At 38.8% G+C, this 20,943-nt stretch overlaps 3 protein-coding genes and 1 non-coding gene across 4 annotated transcripts; 1 reads left to right on the forward strand and 3 right to left on the reverse strand.

Annotated features, from left to right (window-relative positions):
• Positions 1-7: 7 nt before the first annotated feature.
• LOC114749941 (cytochrome P450 84A1) lies at positions 8-2,495 on the forward strand. The gene is made up of 2 exons (XM_028938490.1): positions 8-928; positions 1,602-2,495. The coding sequence occupies exons 1-2, from the start codon at positions 17-19 to the stop codon at positions 2,223-2,225; spliced, it is 1,536 nt and encodes a 511-aa protein (XP_028794323.1). The 5' UTR covers positions 8-16; the 3' UTR covers positions 2,226-2,495.
• A 1,481-nt stretch (positions 2,496-3,976) lies between these two features.
• Positions 3,977-5,768, reverse strand: LOC114749937 (protein FMP32, mitochondrial-like). The gene is made up of 7 exons (XM_028938485.1): positions 5,314-5,768; positions 5,066-5,197; positions 4,886-4,945; positions 4,562-4,638; positions 4,404-4,460; positions 4,199-4,265; positions 3,977-4,104 (listed from the first exon to the last, which is right to left on the reverse strand). The coding sequence occupies exons 1-7, from the start codon at positions 5,518-5,520 to the stop codon at positions 3,985-3,987; spliced, it is 720 nt and encodes a 239-aa protein (XP_028794318.1). The 5' UTR covers positions 5,521-5,768; the 3' UTR covers positions 3,977-3,984.
• A 2,557-nt stretch (positions 5,769-8,325) lies between these two features.
• LOC114749938 (zinc finger CCCH domain-containing protein 19) lies at positions 8,326-15,419 on the reverse strand. The gene is made up of 10 exons (XM_028938486.1): positions 14,783-15,419; positions 14,431-14,510; positions 13,867-14,054; positions 12,820-13,735; positions 12,589-12,716; positions 12,427-12,486; positions 12,293-12,343; positions 11,232-11,302; positions 10,358-10,512; positions 8,326-10,259 (listed from the first exon to the last, which is right to left on the reverse strand). The coding sequence occupies exons 1-10, from the start codon at positions 15,175-15,177 to the stop codon at positions 8,479-8,481; spliced, it is 3,825 nt and encodes a 1,274-aa protein (XP_028794319.1). The 5' UTR covers positions 15,178-15,419; the 3' UTR covers positions 8,326-8,478.
• A 3,408-nt stretch (positions 15,420-18,827) lies between these two features.
• TRNAE-CUC (transfer RNA glutamic acid (anticodon CUC)) lies at positions 18,828-18,900 on the reverse strand. Its single transcript has one exon. It is a non-coding gene; the product is annotated as a tRNA-Glu (tRNA).
• Between the last annotated feature and the right edge of the window lie 2,043 nt (positions 18,901-20,943).

The following is a 20,943-nucleotide window of genomic DNA, read 5'->3' on the forward strand; positions in this document are numbered from 1 at the left end:
CACCAATACGCTTGCCATGGATTCCCTTGCTCTTCATCTTCAACCTCTTGGCATGGCCATGCTGTTCGCAATCCCACTCATGTTTCTCCTGGGACTGCTCTCTCGAATCCGCAAAAGGCCACCCTTCCCTCCGGGTCCCAAAGGCCTTCCCCTCATAGGCAACATGACGATCATGGACCAGCTAACCCACAGAGGCCTGGCCAAGCTGGCCAACCTGTACGGCGGCGTACTCCACCTCCGCATGGGCTTCCTCCACATGGTAGCCATCTCCGACGCTGACGCCGCTCGCCAGGTGCTTCAGGTGCACGACAACATCTTCTCCAACCGCCCCGCCACCATAGCCATTAGCTACCTCACCTACGACCGAGCAGACATGGCTTTCGCTCACTACGGTCCCTTCTGGAGGCAGATGCGCAAGATCTGCGTCATGAAGCTCTTCAGCCGGAAGCGCGCGGAGTCGTGGCAGTCGGTACGAGATGAAGTGGAGACGGTGGTCCGAACGGTGGGGGCGAATACGGGGAAGGAAGTGAATATCGGCGAGCTGGTGTTTTCGCTGACGAAAAATATAACGTATCGGGCGGCTTTCGGGTCGAGCTCTCGGGAGGGACAGGACGAGTTCATTGGAATACTCCAGGAGTTCTCCAAGTTGTTTGGAGCTTTCAATATAGCGGACTTTATACCGGGTCTCGGGTGGGTTGACCCCCAGGGGCTCAACGCCAGACTGACCAAGGCTCGTGGCTCACTGGACAGCTTCATCGACAACATCATCGAGGAACACATAGCGAACAAGAAGAAGCCAGATGAAGAAGGAGATATGGTGGACGAGTTGCTGGCCTTTTACAGCGAGGGCGAGTCTAAAGTCAGTGAATCGGACGATCTACAGAACTCCATCAAACTCACCAAGGATAACATCAAAGCCATCATTATGGTATGACGTGGAAAATGACGCTCACTTGATTGAAATTTTCATCTAGGCAAGATATCTCAAAAGAGGGGGAAAATCGTATTTATACGTCTTATATCATTTCAGTTAAAGTTGTCGGTAATTTAGATCTAAGGGTGTTTGGGTAAATCAAAACTATAATTTTAAAAGTGTTTTTACGGTATTCGAGGTAAATATATGAAAAAATTTGTCTTAATTTACGAAAAAAGTATTTCTGAAAAGTGATTATTGGATATCTAAGCATCTTTTTTAGACTTAGATAGATTTAGTAATATATTATGATAGTTCCGTATCTGCGGGTGCTGGCCTTTTTGGATGGGATTCTACGTATGAAACAAACAACATGTCAGTGAATGGAATATCTTGCGCACTAACGTGAAATAAGGGCAAAAATTTGTGTGGTAGCCAGCCTTGAAGTAGTGGGAAAGGGAAAGAAGATAAGGATGAGCGGGTCTCAAAATGGATTTAGCGGGTCACTGTCTTTGGGGTGGGCCTGAGTTAGTAGCAAGTAGTAACGCATGAAATAAAATTATAACTTTTTTTTTCTCACCTTGCATTAAAGTGATGATTATTTTCACCAGAAAAGAGTTGTTAGTTTTTCGGATTCAATTACGCTGGGGTAGTATGTGACTGGATTTGGGTTTATGAATTAAATCAGGACGTGATGTTCGGAGGGACGGAGACGGTGGCGTCGGCAATAGAGTGGGCCCTAGCGGAACTAATGAGAAGCCCGCAAGATATGAAGCGGGTCCAACAAGAATTGGCAGAGGTGGTGGGCCTTGATCGGAGAGTGGAAGAGTCTGACCTGGAGAAGCTGACGTATCTGAAATGCGCTCTGAAAGAGACGCTGCGCCTCCACCCGCCGATCCCCTTGCTCCTCCACGAGACGGCGGAAGACGCCGTGGTTTCGGGCTATTTCGTTCCGAAGAAGTCACGTGTGATGATCAACGCCTGGGCCATTGGGAGGGACCGCAAGGCCTGGCAGGACCCCGACAGCTTCAAGCCGTCGCGCTTCCTCGAGGAAGGCGTCCCCGATTTCAAAGGGAGCAACTTCGAGTTCATCCCTTTCGGGTCGGGTCGGAGGTCCTGCCCGGGGATGCAACTGGGGCTCTATGCCTTGGAAATGTCCGTGGCTCACCTGCTCCATTGTTTCTCGTGGCAGTTGCCGGACGGCATGAAGCCGAGTGAGATGGACATGAGCGACATCTTCGGACTCACCGCTCCCAGGGCGAGTCGGCTCCTCGCCGTCCCCACAAAGCGCTTGGTGCGCCCTCTCTTTTAGGGGCAGCTCGCATTGTGCGTGAGCCCGGGGAACAGGTCTGCTTTCTGTGTTTTATCCTTTTTTTTTTTTTAAAAGAAAGAAATTATATTTCAATTACACATAAATATGAAGGGAAGGGAACTGTCATGAAAAAGAAGAAAAAGGACGGAAAACGGCAATAATTGTATAGGTGGCAAGAGGGGGAGGGTCGTATGGAAGGATTTGATTCTCCCTCTTATGTGGATAAGCTTTGTATGAATTCCTACTGTAATAATCATAATCTCCCCCGCATTTGGGTTCGTTTGCACGGTGCAAATGAGGTTAGTCAACGACCATTCTTTCAACAGGGCAAACTAGGAGAAAATGTCATTTCTTGAATTTAAAGAACAAAATTTTATATGTGAGATAAAGACAGGAAATTTAAACTATATTATACTCTTCCGGTCCTTAATATAAGACCTATTTAACTAATTTGATTAGATTAAAAAAGTTGGGTAAGTTAGATAATTATAGAAATGTGACATGTTTTTCCTAAAACACCATAATCATCTTTTTTAATACCCTTTTTCTCTTCTTCTACTTGATTATAATTGAAGGAGCATCCATAGGGGTAATTTAGAGAAAATTGATAAATATGAGAAATTGGTCTTATATTTAAGACCAAAACTAACTCAACAATTGGATCCTATATTAAAGACCGGAAGAGTAACTCGTAACTTTGAATCTGAAATTTGCTTGAGTGGAGTAATTAATAAAATTAGTCAGCAGCTGAATTAGATTAAAATATCACATGTTTGGTAGAAAGGAGCGGGGGCTTAGAAGAAGAACACAAATGATAATAGCAATTCCCCCAAAAAACAGAGATGGAGGCATTTGTATGGCTGAAACCATGTTCCGTGAACCAGAAAATCGGATGGATGTCATAAGTTGGTGAGCTAATGAGCTTCGTTGAAAATTCCCAGCTCATCACACATATGCATAGAATGAGACAAGCCATGTATCATGAAAATCAGTGTCCCACCTGAAAACCCTTGATCACCCCCCTACCAAAGACACCGCTCCTGATGTATATTGCGGACATACTCAGCATGCTCCTTATTACAATACCGGATACTCTTCTGGTTTTGTTTATAAGATAAAAAGAAAAAATATCTTTTGGTCCTATTTATAAAGTATTGAGAAAATTTTTTTATATAGATATGCAATTTTACCTTTCATTTATTATTGTGTTGACTTTGTTTAGATGAGGTGTAATATATATTAAATAAGGATAAAATTACAAAGTTATTAAATTTTAAATAAGAGTTAATAAAGTTTAAGGGTTTCCTTAGTTTGTGTGAAACATGTTAAAGTGATTTATAAATAAGACAAACTTGTATTTCTTCCAATAGGATTCAAAAGTACATGTACAGAGCACTTCAAGGCGGAGCTTAACATTGGATTAACATCCTGTTGATCTAGAATATGAAAAATACAAGTTGGTGAGAATATAATACAGGTCGCCTCATCTAGAGAATGTACAAATGAAGCAATTATTCCAAATAAATGAGCAAAAGAATATGGAAACGAAAGAACGGGGCTCAAAAAAGGTCCATTTGGGAGCCGCCGCTTCCTTTAGCCCAGCCACAACCATAATTGTATTCAACTCTTCGTCTGACACAACATGAGTCCATCGTCTTCATAATTAAAATTCCACTCTTTCAAGGCCCTCAACCAATATTTTATGTTTTTTGTAACCTTTGCCGACAAGTTTATCAATTTAATTGGATCACAATCTTGTTCACATCAAGATGCGGACAACAGCGAGGCCAACCGCAGATATTGAAACAAGAGTCCCTATGCAGTATTTTATCACATCATATTTCGCTGCTTCCAGTTGTGCTCTCAAGGCATGAATCTCCTGAACATTATTATATTCAAGAAACATAAAATAACTATCGCGTGTTACGCAGATGACTATGAAATGTATTTCTCACAGCCACATGTTTGCTTACTCTGTCAAGTTTGTTGGTCAGGTTCGAAGTTTCTGCACTCTGATTGGACAGTTCCTCCCTAATTCTCCTGCATTTACGAAGAAGAAGTAACACATCAGGCATAACAATGGTAAAGAAATGGTATTGCAACCTGACAAATTCTATAATGCTTCACTAGAGAGTAAAGACTATCTACATATTCTGGTCCTTAGTTCTCAGTTCTCACCCCTTCTCAAGGTTCAAATCCAACCTCTGCCCAGCAGTGACTTTATCTATCTCATATCTGCATCACAACCCATAAATTGAAGCATAAAGTTGGTATGCCATACCCAGGGACATAGAAGTTAGTTAATGCCAAAGACTTAAAAAAATTATCAAACAAACCTTAATTCACTGCGCATCTTCTCTATATCATTTCGAAGTTTTTCAGTCTCATGTTGCAGCAGAGAAAAATGGTTGCCCTGCATCATAATTACTCCTCAAGAAACAGTTAGAATAATAAACAGCAATTTCGTGTCACAACATAATTTAGGTGCTAAGATGGAGCTTCCTATTCGAAGAAATATCATGAAGGAATAGGATATATCACTCCAGTGACCGGATGAGAAAACCCTCAGGAAGATTACAGTAACTGTTCTCAGATCACTACAAACTTAAAAAAAAAAAAAAAGGATTACTTCATATGCAAGCACCATGGTTTATGGATACCTGAGAGCTCTGCACTTCAGATTTGAATTTGGATAGCTTGGCTTCTTGAGTCAGTTCATTCTTGAATCATACCGAGGAACAAAGAAAAGAAATAGATATCAATACATAAGTTGAGCCAAGCATCCATTGACTATGGATCCGCACAAGGGGAAGGTCGTAAATTACATCAGGTTATCTTACTTTCTGCATTTCTTCTTTAGATACAAATGATTGTGATGCATTTTCAAGACTGTCATTCAAGACTTCAGTTATAGCAGCAGTTATCGCTTCAGCTTGCTTTGAGGGTACACCTTGGCCTTCTAATTTTCTAACCTAAACAGAACACAGCATGCACGTAACAAAAACAACAACATCATTCTTAAGAATTTGATCTGAGGAAATAAAAATTAAAAATATAAGAGGATTTTATATTACAATTTACAACTTACAATGGCTAACGTGTCAATAAGAAATAACCGCTTTCCGCTAGATTTTACCAGCTGAGAATTTCGCCTGGAAAACGCAGCAAAAGCCGATGAAGCTGCTCCTTCAAATGAAAATGGTGCTTTCGAATTCACAAGTTTTCCTAATCCATTTAAGGCCACTGAATGGGCTCCCAATTGCCCCATCCACCTAGAAGCCGCAATCGCGGCCATCAGATTCCGCCAAAAAAACACCAATTATCTTCAATTCTCGTAAAATCCCAACAAATTTTAGTTGGCTGCTGCTGCCTTCACTGACAACTATTCAAACGAAGCACAGGATCACCAAGTTGAGAAAAACCATTCCACGATTCTTTAAACAAGATGAAAAAAAGACAAAATATTCCCGTATCGTTCGTCAAGAGATTTTCAAAGGCGAAAACCATTCAAGCTCGAATCATTGTTCGAAAAATCTTATTGCTTACTCCGTCTTCCATTTTCTTGGGCACATAAGGAGCAACTGAAATGAAAATTATTACAAGATTTGTTTCTTTCATGTGTGGGAACTGTACCATTATAGCAATGGGAGACGAAAGGATGAGATCAAGGGTGATGGATAGGGTCGGCGCCTCAAGCCAAAGGCAATGCAAATAATTTTAGGAAAAGCTACGATCAAATGAATTTGTTATTTGGGGGTAAAGAGAAAAATTTCACAGTTGCTGCTTCTTCCAGAGTCAGAGAGACAGAGACCATCTCTGAACAACATCAAGAATATGATTAGCATCCGTGGGGGATTAAAATAGCGTTTGAGATTGGCTTTCATTCAGCGTTCGCGTTCCTTTAACCTGGAAATGTACGGTTTACTGGAATTGATAATTCTGGATTACCCAATTTGTGTTACTTAATAAGGATTCTCCCCTTTTTTCTCAATCGTCCAAATACAGTTAATCTAAAATTGATTTGTGTTTCGTAGTTTTTTAAATTGAGAAATTATGATGCTACTCCTCCAGTTTTTAATATAACACCCAATTCTTAAATTGGTTTTAGTCCTGAATATAAGACTCATTTGCTATATATATCAATTTTTTCTAAATTACCCTTATGGATACTCCATCAACCATAATCAAGTAGAGGAAGAAAAAGGAGTATTAAAAAGATGATTATGATATTTTAGAAAAAAACGTCACATTTCTTATAATTAACTAATTTACCTAACTTTTTTAATCTAATCACATTAGTTAAATGGTCTTATATTAAGGACTAGAAAAGTACTTTAAAAAAAATCAGAATATCTGAAACACGTGTTGAAGGCTAGAATATGAAAAATAAACAAGAATATTTTTTCAATTGTTGAGGTAAGTGGCAACTACTAAACTAACAGTTTTTGAGAGTGAGATTTGAGAGAGAGATTAGCGGAGCTTCGCTTTGTCTTTTGGGTTCACGAAAACATTATTCATAAATTGAAGCAATCTATAGTTTTTCCTCAGCCATCCACGCAAAGAATTTTTGAATACATTGCATTCGGCTGATTCTGCCCTTGTGCTTTTGTGCTGCATTTTTTTAAGGAATCCGACTACATTTGATTCTTTAATACAACTTTCCTACCATATTTCTACAGCCTCTCATAAAACATCATCAAAAAAAGAAAAGAAAAGAAAAAGGAATAATACTTTTTTCGTTATTTTTTAAAATTTTTTATAAAATATTATTTGCGAGTTGTATTAGAGAACAAGATTCGAACCCAATTGGATTCTCTCCACTAATCTTCCCATCCTCTTCCCTCCACTATGCTCCTTTTCTCTTCACAACCATTGGATCAAAACTCCAATGGTCCAGATTTAATATGTTATAACATTCTATAAAAATAAATATTATGATAAAAAATAGATAAATAAATTTAAACTGTTAAAATATAATTTGAACAATTCATAACTACAGACTGTTATTATAAAGCAAATTTTTTAATTTTTTTTATTACAATTAAACTGTTCAGACTAGATTTTAACAGTTTAAATTTATTTATTTATTTTTTTAATAACATTATTTTTATAAAATGTTAAATCTGGACCATTGGAATTTTGATCCAATGGTTGTGAAGAGAAAAGAAGGGTAGTGGAGGGGAAGAGGATGGGAAGGTAGCGGAGAGAATCCAACTCCAATTCGAACTCGAGCTACATGAACGATTTCCTCTATTTTCTCTTTCCTCCTGACTTCCAACAGACATGCGAATATGCCATGCCCAAGTATGTCCCCGAAACATTCTCTCCCCTGTACATAAAATATAAGTTCTCTTTGTTTGAAATTTTAAACTAATCATTTCATTTTCATCCTTCTAAATATATGTTATCATATCTAGTTTTTAATATAAGAACTAGTTGATTAATTTAAATAAATTAAAAAATTAGTTAAATTAGTTATTTGTAATAAATAAGTGTTATCTTTTTTAAAATATCCTTGTTAATCAAGTGTATTGACTAGAATTATCATTATTATAAAGACTGCTTTAAAATAAATGGATAAATATGAAAGACAAAGTAAATTAAAATTTTATATTTAGGACCAAAATAGAAATCAAACAAACTCTTATATTAAAGATCGAATGTAGTATTTATTATCTCTCAATAAATTTTCATTTATTGCTTTCATGTACTCTCTTTGTAAATAAAAATATAATTAAAAAAAATATGCATATATCTTATGCTTTTATTGTTTTTAACTATATTATTCTTGGAACAAAAGACCAGGGAGTAATCAACTAAGGAAATGTTCTCAATTTTCCATTCTTGGCTCTCACCTTCGTTAAATTACTGATCATCGTTCTTGACAAATTTTGCGAGAATAACTTTAGGATAAGAATGAAAAATAAAACTGAAAATTACTAAACCTCAAATAAAATGTGATTTTCGAATCTTTATTAAGTCTCGACAATATTAAATTTGCAAATTATATTTCAGTTCCTTGCTTCCGAGTACAATACACCGAGGCGTACGTCGAATTAACCATCCATTCATAATTGACATTTAACAGAACGATCAAAGGAAAGTATAAGATGCTACAGCCGTTTTCTAGAAAAAATTATGCCACTTGACTGTTACTGTCAAAGGTTAAATTACAACAATTGGAAGAGAAACTTCCCATTATGTTAATGCTTACAAAAATTTAAACGTTACTAATGCCTTTTGGATTCAAAAATCATGGGTGCAAGTAATCACATGATGCTCCCTTCTTACAGTACCCACTTTCGTAAAATTTACAAATTCGCTGCCCTCTGGGCGGAGGCCTTTGGGAGCCTCCATTTCCACCACCGAATGGTTGTCTGTTCCAGACATGTCTACCCCTACTCATATCCCTACCACGAGGAGAAAATCGATCGTTGCCATGTCTAGATTGGTTCCCCCAAGCGCCTGCGGTTCCTACGGATGTGTATGAATTTAGGTTCCTGTTTTCCTGCACTGGACCCTGTCCTACTCCCCAACCTGTGTTTGCATTTCCTCTATTATCCATCACACCCCAGCCCAAGTTTGTATTTAAATGAGATGCCTCCCAACCACTTCTGCTGTCTTGCCCGATTCTCCAAGTAGCATCTGTAGGCATGGCCCAGGCTGCTGTGGATGGAATTCCTGAACCTGACCTCCATTGACTACCTGAAACATGATTCTTCGTGCCGCCTACTTCAGAACTTCTGCTAGAATGCCCTCCAGAGATTCTTTGATGGTAATGTCCCTCTGGTTGGCATAATGGTACCTCTGGCGCTGTGGATTGAGAGTTAAATTGTAAATCTCCTGTGGAGCTCAGTGCATCCCCTTTACCTGCATCAGGCATTGGGCTGAGCCCCTCTGCAGGGCTGAGGCCATTAGAACCCTCAGTCAATTCCTCACCACATTTCATGATCGATGTGGGAGATTCCAAGCCACCGAGAGATCCCATTGCCTCCATTTCTGCCAACAGATCTGACACTGTTTCACCAAATGAGCCAAAATCATTCGGTTCATCCATCATCGCCTGCCACGCAGATGTGTTACAGGCTGGATTGGAAGGGGAAGAATGTGTTAGTTGACCACATATTGACGATGGAGTAGCAGTACAATCGCCAGCAGTTTCAGCTGGCTTCAATGAAGATGCGGAGACAAGATTGGAGTCCCATTCCTCAATAGAAGGATTAGGCGGAGCTGGCGAACATCTTCTCCACTCAACAGTCACTTCAGGAAGTGGTGTCCCACCACCAGCTAAGCTGGAAGCAGTACTCCAGGAACGTTTATTTTCAGCAGACTGATCCGTATGTTCAGAATGAGTTGGCTTAGAATTATCGCCAGGCAACTCCAGAAAACCAATTTGTGAGTTTTTTGGTGATGCTTTTGTTGCAGGAACAACGGTAGATGTAGAGTCCACACAAGTTGAGGAGCTGGTTACAGGAGTGCAACTTGGCAAATCAATATCATCTTCGTTACCCTGCACAGCCTTGATCCCTAAGGATAGTAGCTGACTACTGCATGGCAATGAAGCATTTTTATAACACTTCCCGCTTAATACATCAGTTAACAATATAGAGTCATCTTGTTCTTCAGTGTTTTTCCATATTCTGAGATCAGACGGGAAATGCCCACTTTCATTCCACTTATACAACGACAGCAAAGAAAATGGTCCCTGAATCTTCCCAGATGGATCCCGGTAGTGCCATACCTTATCAGTTGCAAGATCATTAAATGGCTGCTCATTTCCTGTAGAGAAAGGCAAGGATGGAGGGTCCGAAGCAACAGCAGATGACCCTGACGTTGCCACTACTAAATTATTGCTATCGCCATTTCCTGTGTCACTTGGGCTGGTCTGGTTCTTCACTGTACATGTATTCCCAATCTGCTCATGAGCAGTGACCAAAAAGTCTAGTGCTCTGCACCCACCACCCTCACTTCTTGGAGAACTAGGCTCCCTCTCTCTTCTATTAAATCCAGAATTTTTAGACTGTATATTGTCATCTACATCGACATAACCACATTTACCATGACTTGAATATTGTCTGGATAACTGCTAAAAGAAAAATGAAAGCAGGGTCCACATAGAAAATGAATTTTACCTTGCTTCCTTTCATCTGACTTTTCAGCATCGTCATCAGAGTCAAACATTGAGTCCATATTTGGATCAGAGTATACTTTCGGAATTTCTTGCAGCCTTCGCTGGCGTTCCTCAGATGAGTTCAGTAATTGCAACTTCTCCACACACTCTCTCAGCGTGCAGTTTGGTCAAGGAATACTAGACTAACTTATCCATGTATTTGGCACATCAACAAGGCAGAAAAAGGTGGAGAAGAGAATGGGTAACTAATATCTAAAAAATGAGCAAGTTGCCTTGGTTCCAGTTGATAGGTCAGTTAAATAAGTCCGTAATTGAAAGGGGATTTCTTCTAACAATTAACCCTAGCATACATATAGGAGGAAGGTACCATTTATTAGCTAGTTCCACTTAATCATATTGAATATTTTCCCATCAAGGATCAATTTAAGTTGGGCAGGGGGCCAATATGGCAACACATTAATACCTGGCCAAACCAAGGAACAACTATAATCCTAAACATGTTAGTTCAGAATTAAAGTTACACTTGCATCTAACTGAAGTATTGCGAAAAAATAAATTCAACAACACAAAGAAGGGTCAAATGCAATATGCAGATTAAAAATGAGGCCAGATAAGAAAAAATAATAAATAGCTCAACCTATCATACTTCTGAATAGCTAGCTGGACATGCTTGTTCAGAAGTCCTACAATGGTAACCTCCAATCATCTAAGAATTGCTAATCCGCCTAAATTATCAAGCATTCATAAACATATTCGCCTATGCATGATGAATAAAACGACAAACAAAGCAAGCGTTCCTATTACCCACTGTCTAGGCTTTTTTTTTGGGGGGGGGGGGGGAAGGAAGGAGCAAAGTTATAGACAGTAAAGGATATTCTTTTCTATGTCCCTTTTCACTTGCTCTATCACGAAGATCGTTAAGCTGCAGTATCTCGCCTTCCAGCAACTAGAACAGAGAGAACAGAATTGTTAAAAATAATGCCATGTTCTAACGGTATTGCTTCATACTCCAACCAAATTGTCAGGACAAAATTACAACATGACCGTGCTTGAATACATATAATTAGCAGATAAGAAGAAAAGGATGCAAATTCTGCTTTTAGAATAAGGGTGTGTTTGGATGAAACCAAACCGTGGTTTGAAAAAGTGATTCTGGAGAATAGATTCTGGAAAAAATAGATTCTGTGAAGAATAGATTTTGTAAAAAAGTGATTCTGAGAAGTGAGAGTGTTTGGATAGTTGTTATCAGAAGCACTTTTTATATATACAAATTACTAAAAAAAAATATAAGTTAATATGATAATTACAGAAAAAATAGATTTTATGATATATTTTAATTTGAAGAAATAAAATTGTTAATAATATGTTTTTTACCAACATAATTAATAATACATAAGATAATATAATTAATAAATAATTAATGTCTATATATATTTATAAAATATAAGATTAAATATATTTATAAAAAAATATGTTTATAAAAAAAAATAACAAGATACATATCATATAAGCCCTCACACTCTCCCTTTTTTCTCCAAAAGCAAAAAAATTTTGCTTTTTCCAAAACCATGGTTTTGGAGTTAAAACCATGGTTTTGACCCAAAACCATGGTTTTGGTTTTTGGAGAGGCTGTTTGGGTAGCATTTTCCCCAAACCATGGTTTGGGGTGCTATCCAAACAGAGCCTAAGAAAATTTCCAATCAACTGAATGCTTTCACAGGATTCACATGCGAAAACCAATTCTAAAGTTGTAGTGGCATGGGTAAATGCACAGGGTACTCAAAACTATTCAGATCTGGGCAACAAAAAAATTAACTTGTGCAGATTTTCAGTGGAATTCAGGGTTTCCTTTAAAACTTAAAAAAGTAAAAATGAGCGTTGATGATGAAGAACCACGTTACTTTAAGAGCAGTAATGATAAGGAGGAAAAGCTTACATCATTAACTCTCATTGCCTGAAGTGTCAATGCCTTGTCCAGAAGCTCTCCCTACAAACGATCAAAACCGTTGTCTTAAACACGAATAAAAGACAGCCCGTAATATGGAGAGTTGATATAATATACACACTAACCAGAGTCAATCTTTTTGAAAACCCATATTTTATGCTCTGTCGTAACCGTTTGCATTCATCCTGGACACAAATAATCAATAAATTAACCATTAGAAAGACCCAATTAAAAAAATTGCAAAATTTAGAGATTCCACTGAACATAAAAGAAAATATCTCATTCACCTCAGAGAAATCCTGATCTGAAATCTCACTTATTTTTATGACCTCTTTCTTGTTTAAATTAGAAATTTCAAGCACAATGCCTGTTGTTCTTGAGCCAATATTGTAAGATTCAGCAATACTGGTGGTACCTGCACAGAGGGTATGTGACTAGTAAAATTTCAAATCATTTACTCATTACAAATTTACAAGTGAAAATTGCCGTTAGAATCAGTGTCTGTTTAAGTTATTTACCTATGACATGTACAAGCCTATACATCTCTTGCTTTTGATCACTGCTAGAGACTCTTATCCGCACAATTGAACCAACAACCATGTCTCTAAAGTTCTCAGAATCGTCAATTAGATTCTCCATCTGATTCCGCCGCACATAAATCAAGTTTACATTGTGAGCATTTATTGCAGCATACGCGTCCGGATTATCAAGCAGCACTTCAGCCCTTTTCCGTGTTTTCTGTCTCTTATCATTGGCCACAATTGGCTGATCATTACCATTGTCATTAACCTCCATCTGACTAGCAACATCATCAATCGGTCCTGACCTTATAATGTTGGCAGAGGCATCATCTTTTATAAGAAAATGAGATTCAAGAAGCTTTAACATTTCAAAATGACCTACACGCTCTCTTCTGAACAAATTGACTAGTCTTGAATCACAAACAACTTGGCTTTTCTGTTGAGGATCACAAAGATTGTTTTTCCTTATATACTCCAGCAAAAGAGCCTCAACATCATGTTGAGATTGGACAGATGTATCGCCATTTTTCATATGTGCAACAAACTCTAAAAGCTCCCTCGATGCCCATTTTGTGCTTTCAGCCATAGATGCCTCTTTGTCACGAGCTGAAGTGTTCATATTTGGGCAGTCCTCCTTATTAACAAGCCTTGGCTGTCTATTACAATGGTTATTCTCTAAATTATTTGATTCTATGTCTATACAGGAGTTCTCTGACCCAGAACCCTTGTCATCTTTATGCATATGAATTTCATGAGGCATTTCTAACTTAGAACCATTAGCAGCAGCTCCTTTCGATGGATTTTTAGCTCGAAGGATCTCATCTAACGTTAAGGATAGTTTCTCTTTCAAGTACAGCCAATACACCTTGAAAAGATACTCCCAACTGCTTTTGTCATCAAAATCCACTTCACACTGTACAAGTGGCACAAAGAAGGAAAAAGAATGAAAACAAGACCATCATCATTACAACGAGAAAAACCCGCCAGCCAAAAACAAAATCAATAGTAAATGAGATCAGCACAAGAGTGGAAGTTTAGCGTTACCGTTTCCTTTTTTCCCTGTGCACTGTTCTCAATGAGCATTATGGTCCTCATGCATATCCCGCACAGACCTTTATTCCCTCTGACACAGAGAAAATCGGTGCCTTTTATACAACCCTTGCACAAAGAATATGTACATGTATAGCACATATAATGGGATGCCTTCCGACATATGCTACATATATGCCAACCTGAATGGCAAATAAATTAAAGAGGTGAATAAGGAATGCTATAAAAGATCTGAACTCATATTGAATTAAAACTGCCAACCTCTCTTAAGCGCATGCATGCGTATCCAGTGATTAGATTGTATCAAATGAGATCAAAGAATAAAAAAGAAACATCATTGAAGATTTTTAATTCAATTATCTATCATCTACGACCCGAAATATTGGAAGCAGAAACAGGAATAAGCGACCCACGCATCGGAACTTTTAGGATACAATTCCGATAGCAAGTGGAAAGGGTTAGGGAAATTAGATTTATTGGATTGGTATTGGGCTTCAATGAGAAGTTTCCAGCAGTCCAGCAACATAAAAGAAGAGTGTAGTTTATGAAGCAACATACCGCAATTCCATTTGGCCTTGGAACGGAAGAATGCCTCGTCTCGCTTGATACAGGCGGGGTGGTATGCTTTAGGACAACCCCTAAAAAAGAGGAAATAAAAAAAAAAAAAGGGAGAGGATGAATATAAATGAATAGATAAAACGACATGAGTGATTACAATTGAATGAAGCACAATCGTCCTTAATTACGACCCAAGAGCCAAGGGTTGTATACTGAGAAGCACGAAATTAGTTTTGCAAGTGACCATCTGGAGTTATTAAGCACTTTGGCGAAATTAAAGTTTGGCTCCATTATTTCCCGTATTTCTCTACGACAGACCAATCCGTAAACTATCGGGATCGCGATCACTCACCGGCGATCACAGAGAACAAGGCTCCCACCATCGAAACAGATGAAGCAGACATCCTCCTCGTCCCTATTCTTCTTCAATGGCGGTTCCCTAGCAGTACCCCTGGCCGGCCGGCCTCGCTTCCTTTTGGCCGAGCTGCCGTCCGCAACCTTCACATCAACCTTGAGTTTCATGTCGGGCAAGCAACCGTGCTGCGTCACGGCCACATCAGCATCGCGGTCAAGTGCGACCGGAACCGGGAGAAGCCGGGAATCCTGGGCATCCCCGGCAGACCGGCAGGGATCGACGGTCATCAAGTCGAGAGTCGGGTCAGAACGGTCAAGGGCCGGTCTTTGAGCGTCGGGAAGAGAGGGCTTGTCCATGGGGGAAGCCGGCAGGAGGTGGAGAGGCTTATCCATAGGAGATCGAAGAGGAAGAAGGAGAATCGATCAGGAAATTGGGGGCATAAGCGAGGGGGAAGAAAACCCTAGTGGTTCAGGGCAGCAACGGGGGCACATGGAAATGGACTGTGATCAGATGTGACAAGGCACTGTTTGTTTTGTTGGTAATTTCGTGTCAGAACCCATGAGTGGGGACTTTTGGATTGGCTCAACTTCAATGCTGGGAGGCTCCTCCAACGCCAAATATCAGTTGATGCCCACCTTGAGATTTCCCTTTCTTTTCTTTTTTTTTTTAAGTATTTAATAATTCTGGGAAATAGGCTTGCTTAATGGCTTTGGGAGTAATAACAAGAGAGAAGGAAAAAAGGGGCAGTGGAAAGAGGGGAGGCATTTGGACTTTAGAAGACGGAAGCGAGAAGGAAGCAATGTGAAACGTCAAACGCGGCTATCGGGGAGTTCGATTCTGCGTTGGGCGAGCACCACGTGGTTAGTGGGCACCGAGAAAAGGTGACCCCATGTGGGATCCACCCCCCTCCGAAATTTGTTCAATGCCGAAAACATGCCCCCCTCCTTTCTTCGCTACCTGCTCTTCCCCAAAGAATAAATAATTAAATTTAAAAAAAAAACGGCCACTATTTTTGCGTGTCGCGGCGACGCTAGATTCATTCACGCTGGCTACCGCCACAAAGGGGATGTACCGCATGGTGGGGTCCACCGCATTCCCTCCACCACCACGCTTCCCTCTCCTACTTTCTCACTTAACTTTCCTTTTGGCGGTCCGATCCCCTGCTAATTACTTTTAATTAAACTTTTCATTCATGCTGACCTTTTTCCCTCATCTCCTTCCTTATCATAAAATAAAATTCAAACAAGTGCCTGATTCTCAATGGCGGCCGCGTCAATATTTAATGTTTTCCAACTTAACATTAAATAATCCTATTGAACTATTGGTGAATAAATGCTGAAATTCGCCTATTTAGGATTAAGACTGCTTAGGAAATAATAAAGAAAAATGATTTGGAACTCAGGAAGAGGCTTGGCTGATGTAAAAAGAAGGGGGGAGAGAGAGAGGGAGAGCATGTGTTTGGATGGAGATTTAACGGAGGAAGCAAAGCTGGCATCCATGAGAGAGAGAGAGAGTGATGTGTTGGGAGAGGATTTTAATTTGAGAAAGCAGGGTGGTGTTATCAGTAATATACACTTTTGTTTTGCTTTGACTTGTCAACACATGTCTGCATGTGTGTCGTGTATGAGATCCTAGGGGCGCCAGAATGTGATCCTCGTTGGTATAAATATTCCGGGATTTGTTCTTCCCATGATTCTCGTTTGACCCCCAAGCACTCTCTCTCTCTCTCTCTCTCTCTCTCTCTCTCTCTACTTCGGCCTCTCGAGTCCGGGCATTTTCATGTCTCTCAGGCCATTTCTTCTTCCTCCTGCTTTTTTCTTTCCCAACATCTCCCTCCCTTCCTCCTTTAATATGTTATACATCAACTTATTTATTAAAATCTCTTGTTTTTAATATAAAGCTCAGTTAATTAACTTAAAAAGATGAGTAAAGCTACTAAGTTATTATAAAATATTTATATTAATCTTTTTCTCCATACTGACTTGATTTACTTATAAATTGATATATGATCTAATGATAAGTATACGTAATTTAAAAAGATTATAAGTAGTTTAGTAAGTTAACCGCGTCTCGTATTAAAGATCTCCTTTTTTTTCCCGTTATACTGCATATTTAGTACGTGTCCAGTCCTACATATTTGTTTGCTTCTTTGGCTAATTAAACCAATTAGTACGCCCTGCTTCTGCTCATGCCGTTTAATTAATTCATACGAATGACTTTTAGAGTTTTTGACTCGAGGGACATGCTTTCATTTCTTGTCCAAATGTGGTTTTAAAAACAACATAATTGGTAACAGATATTAGGTTAGATGTAGTAGAAAAGGTTAGTTCTTGGTAATATTGTGAATCAAGATTTGAATTTCTATTTGAAGAAATATCCATATTTAGTATCTGACAGTATCTTGAATAAGATTACTTTAAATTAAAAAAAAACTCATGCTTATAAAAACAACGCAATTCTGCTTTCAACGCGCTCATTCTTAACGCAGTCCTTATTCATATTTTCCACTTTACTCTCGCGAATCTTGCTTGCACGTAGACTTAAGGGGGTGTTTGGCATTCTCAAAACCGCGGTTTCAGAAGCACGTTTCCGCAAAACGAGGTAACCTCCTCCACATATTTACTCCGTAATCTGTAAAAGCACTTCTAAAACTATGATTTGGTTTCTATCCAAACACCCCCTTAACCCTTTTTTATTACGGTGAAAATGACAGGAAAAAAAGATCGCAAAATAATGTATTTAAATAAAATTTTGAAATGGGCAAAAGAGCATGTTTGTTCTAATCAGTTCAATCTCTCAAGTTTAGAAAATATGTTGTTAGTCATTTAACTCTTTAATTTTAAACAATAATTTTTTATAATAATCATGATTATTTTGAAAAATTAAACTTAACATATCAACAACGTTTATGAACGTTTTATTAATATTTAAGATATCAATATTATTAATTTTTTTAAGGGATCAAAATAAAATTTTACAGAAATTAAAGAACTAAAAATATATTTTTAATTTTAAAATATCAATGTTTTTACAACATTTCCTGACTGAAAAATAGTCATACCAGCCAGAGAGAAGAATTTTTGTGGCAAAAGTTGAAGACAGGGTTTGGTATCACCATATATCAGATCCAACAAATTTGTAATTGAGCCATCAAACCATTTGGTTAAAATAATACAAAACAACTAATTAAGTGTTAATCATCCAAATCACAATAATTTATAACATTCTATTAACCAATCACCGTGTCCAACTGACAATTTTCAAAGTCGAATGGTATAATTTAAAAGCCATTATTTCAGGATATTTCCAACACTTTAGTAATCAGTCATCATACCCATTTAGCAAATGACAAAATGTCTAGACATAATCCTACTCTGGGATAATTTAACCTAAAATTTCTTGATATTTATGATGCTTTATCAAACATCTACAGCACTTTATTTCACGATAACTTAATTAGCGTGGTGCCGTGTTTCCAAAGTTCCAACAATGAAAGTCATATTAATGATATTTAAGAATTTGGGCAATAATTTATAGTTAAACGTTATTGATATTAAAGATAGTTTTCTCCCCCCCCCCGGGCCCTCCCCCCAAAAAAAAACAACTCAACACTCCTATGCGCTTTAACGTATCAAAAAACAAACACCTAGACACGTAAGTCCATATGATATAACGTCATTCACAAAAGTTATCAGCAGCGTCGTGATGAGCCATAGTTTGAAGTAGACTAATGTATTCGACTATTCAACTAGCATGGCGCTTAAAGTCAACAGATTTTTGTTTGGTAAGGATAAGGACTCATATCGTAATCGCCGACGAATTAGTTCAGCACTAAAAGATGTTTGGTAACCATTTGCAAAACGAGACAAACCACTCTACATATTTATTTTGTAAACTCTAACAACACTTTTAAAGTTATAGTTTAGTTTCTATCCAAACACTTTTTTAATAATTACCAAAAAGATAAAATTATAGTTTAGTTTCTATCCAAACACTTTTTTAATAATTACTAAAAAGAAAATAGTTACTCTCATTTTGAGATTTCCTTCGCCGGGAATCGATTCCGGGTCTTTCGGGCGAGAGCCGAATATCCTAACCGACGAGACTACAACGGATTGGGTGACAGCGCTGGCCAACTTAATAATAATAATAAGGACAATTTAAAGCCTCATCTTCTCCCACAAACCAGACGGGGTTTCAGTGCAGCCATTCCTCGCAATCATCTTGCCATCCGTTGCAAGCGTTGCGGTTTCCTTTACTCAAGACAAAATCCAAGATGAAGGGAACTAAAATCGTTTGAATGATTTTGCTCTCTTTGAAAAAGTCCATCGGAAATTTCCATTTTCTCTAGCCTAAATCTCCATCGCTATTGTTGGATTATCCGTTCGATTGCACATACTGTTAATTTCACTTTTCATTTTCACAAGCAAACCCGATTGCTTGTTGTTTATTTCTTACGTAGAAGAGGCTACCTCTGATTGTGCGTTATGTCCCATACTTACCTTATTCATGCCTTATTTCCAGTACTTATATTCGTCTTTTTGTCAGTGTCGTTCATTATTCCTCTTTCTGTTTCAGCCAATGATTCAGTATTGCTGGAAAATAATTTGTAACAATGACACTATGTGGATTAAGGGGTCATCCCTCGAGATGTCTCCAGCCACCTCCTTCTTGCTTGGAATCACTACACTTCCAGGACGCATCCTCTTCTGGGGATGGGAAGCCTAAGCTCATCGAGAGCTGTCCTTTTCTGATGGACTCGAACCTAATATTAGGTTGTGCAGGGCTGAAAAATAAACGATACATTTTTCTCCACCTTGTCTGGTCACAGAATCAATTTGGTGGCATCAAGAATACTTGTGCACTATCTGGAAAATTCAGTCGGTCAAGAGTGCCGCCCCCATGGATGCTTCTTACGGTGATATGACAAATGAGTCTCCTGTTCACCACTGCTTTTCCAATGGTCCTTTAGCTTTAGATCTCGTTATTATCCTGAAGACTTCATTGCAAAGGCATGGCCCTGTAAAACTGGGATGCAAGCTGGCGGACCCATCGTTTGGCCAAAAAAAGAAAAGAAGTTGGGAGGACCTATCTCACTGGATGGGAGAAATGTATTAAGAAAAAAGTAGACTGACTTGGTAATTTTTTGCGACCCTGGTAAGTGTCTGGTTCTTGTCTAGCTGTAAGGCTAAGAGCTTTCTAGTGCCGCTGTTCATATCGTTCACTTGAGTTGAAGCCAATTCGTCCATCTCGAAATCCTTAAACTACATCACTGAGTTTTTGGACTGTATAAAACTGCACCAGGCGACAGTATCAAAGTATGGATATTGAAGCAGGTAGGTGAGGTGGCTGTCTCAATAAAAGGGGAAGTCGTTTCAAACATGAGAATTTTGGCAGAGTTGGTGGTAGATGGTGCCATACAGAATGGCATAGGATGAGTCTTCTCCCTGTGTTATCCCCTCTTTTTAGACACTGCAATTTTTGCTCGTGGATTCATTACTCAAGGAGCTAGGAACTCGTTACTTCAAGAACATGTGGGGAACAAGCCAAGTGTGGATGCTGTTGAATCAGCACATTTACAAAATTATCATGCAAAAGATGAACCCAAAGAATTGACTTTAGAGAAAAATGAGAGAAGTAAATCAATCCTGGGCAATTCAGTCTGTCAGAAGCAGATTTTAAACTCCATCCCCGAAGTTCGTGGCAAAAGCATCGATTTCATTCTTGTTACTTGGAGTTGTCAGTGTTCTTCTTGGGACCGAGGAGGGGCCAACGCTTGGGTTGCTGATGTCCTCGGACGGCCGCAGCGCATGATGGGTATGTGATGATGATGTGACGCATTTCCAAATTCTACTATCATAATCCAATAGTGTCTTTCTGGAAACACATTTGCAGTTGCTAAGCACGCCAAAATCAAACATCAACTGCTTATGTCCTGAGTGGGCAGATATTTGTGGCCGGCAGCGTAATTAGAAGGTTCCATGACGCCGTAGGAGACCATCCAGATCGATAGAAATAGTAACAGAAAAGACCAGACGGGACGATAAGAACCCACTTTTGTCCCTCTCATCTTCATTGTCACGTGCAGCGATACGTATTACCTACCTATCCCACATGGGAAATTCTTGACTCTTTATTGTGACGAGGTATTTCTTAAA

The sequence above is a fragment of the Neltuma alba genome, unplaced genomic scaffold (assembly GCF_004799145.2).
Source record: "Neltuma alba isolate B1F8T4 unplaced genomic scaffold, ASM479914v2 tig00006234_pilon, whole genome shotgun sequence".
NCBI lineage: Eukaryota > Viridiplantae > Streptophyta > Magnoliopsida > Fabales > Fabaceae > Neltuma > Neltuma alba.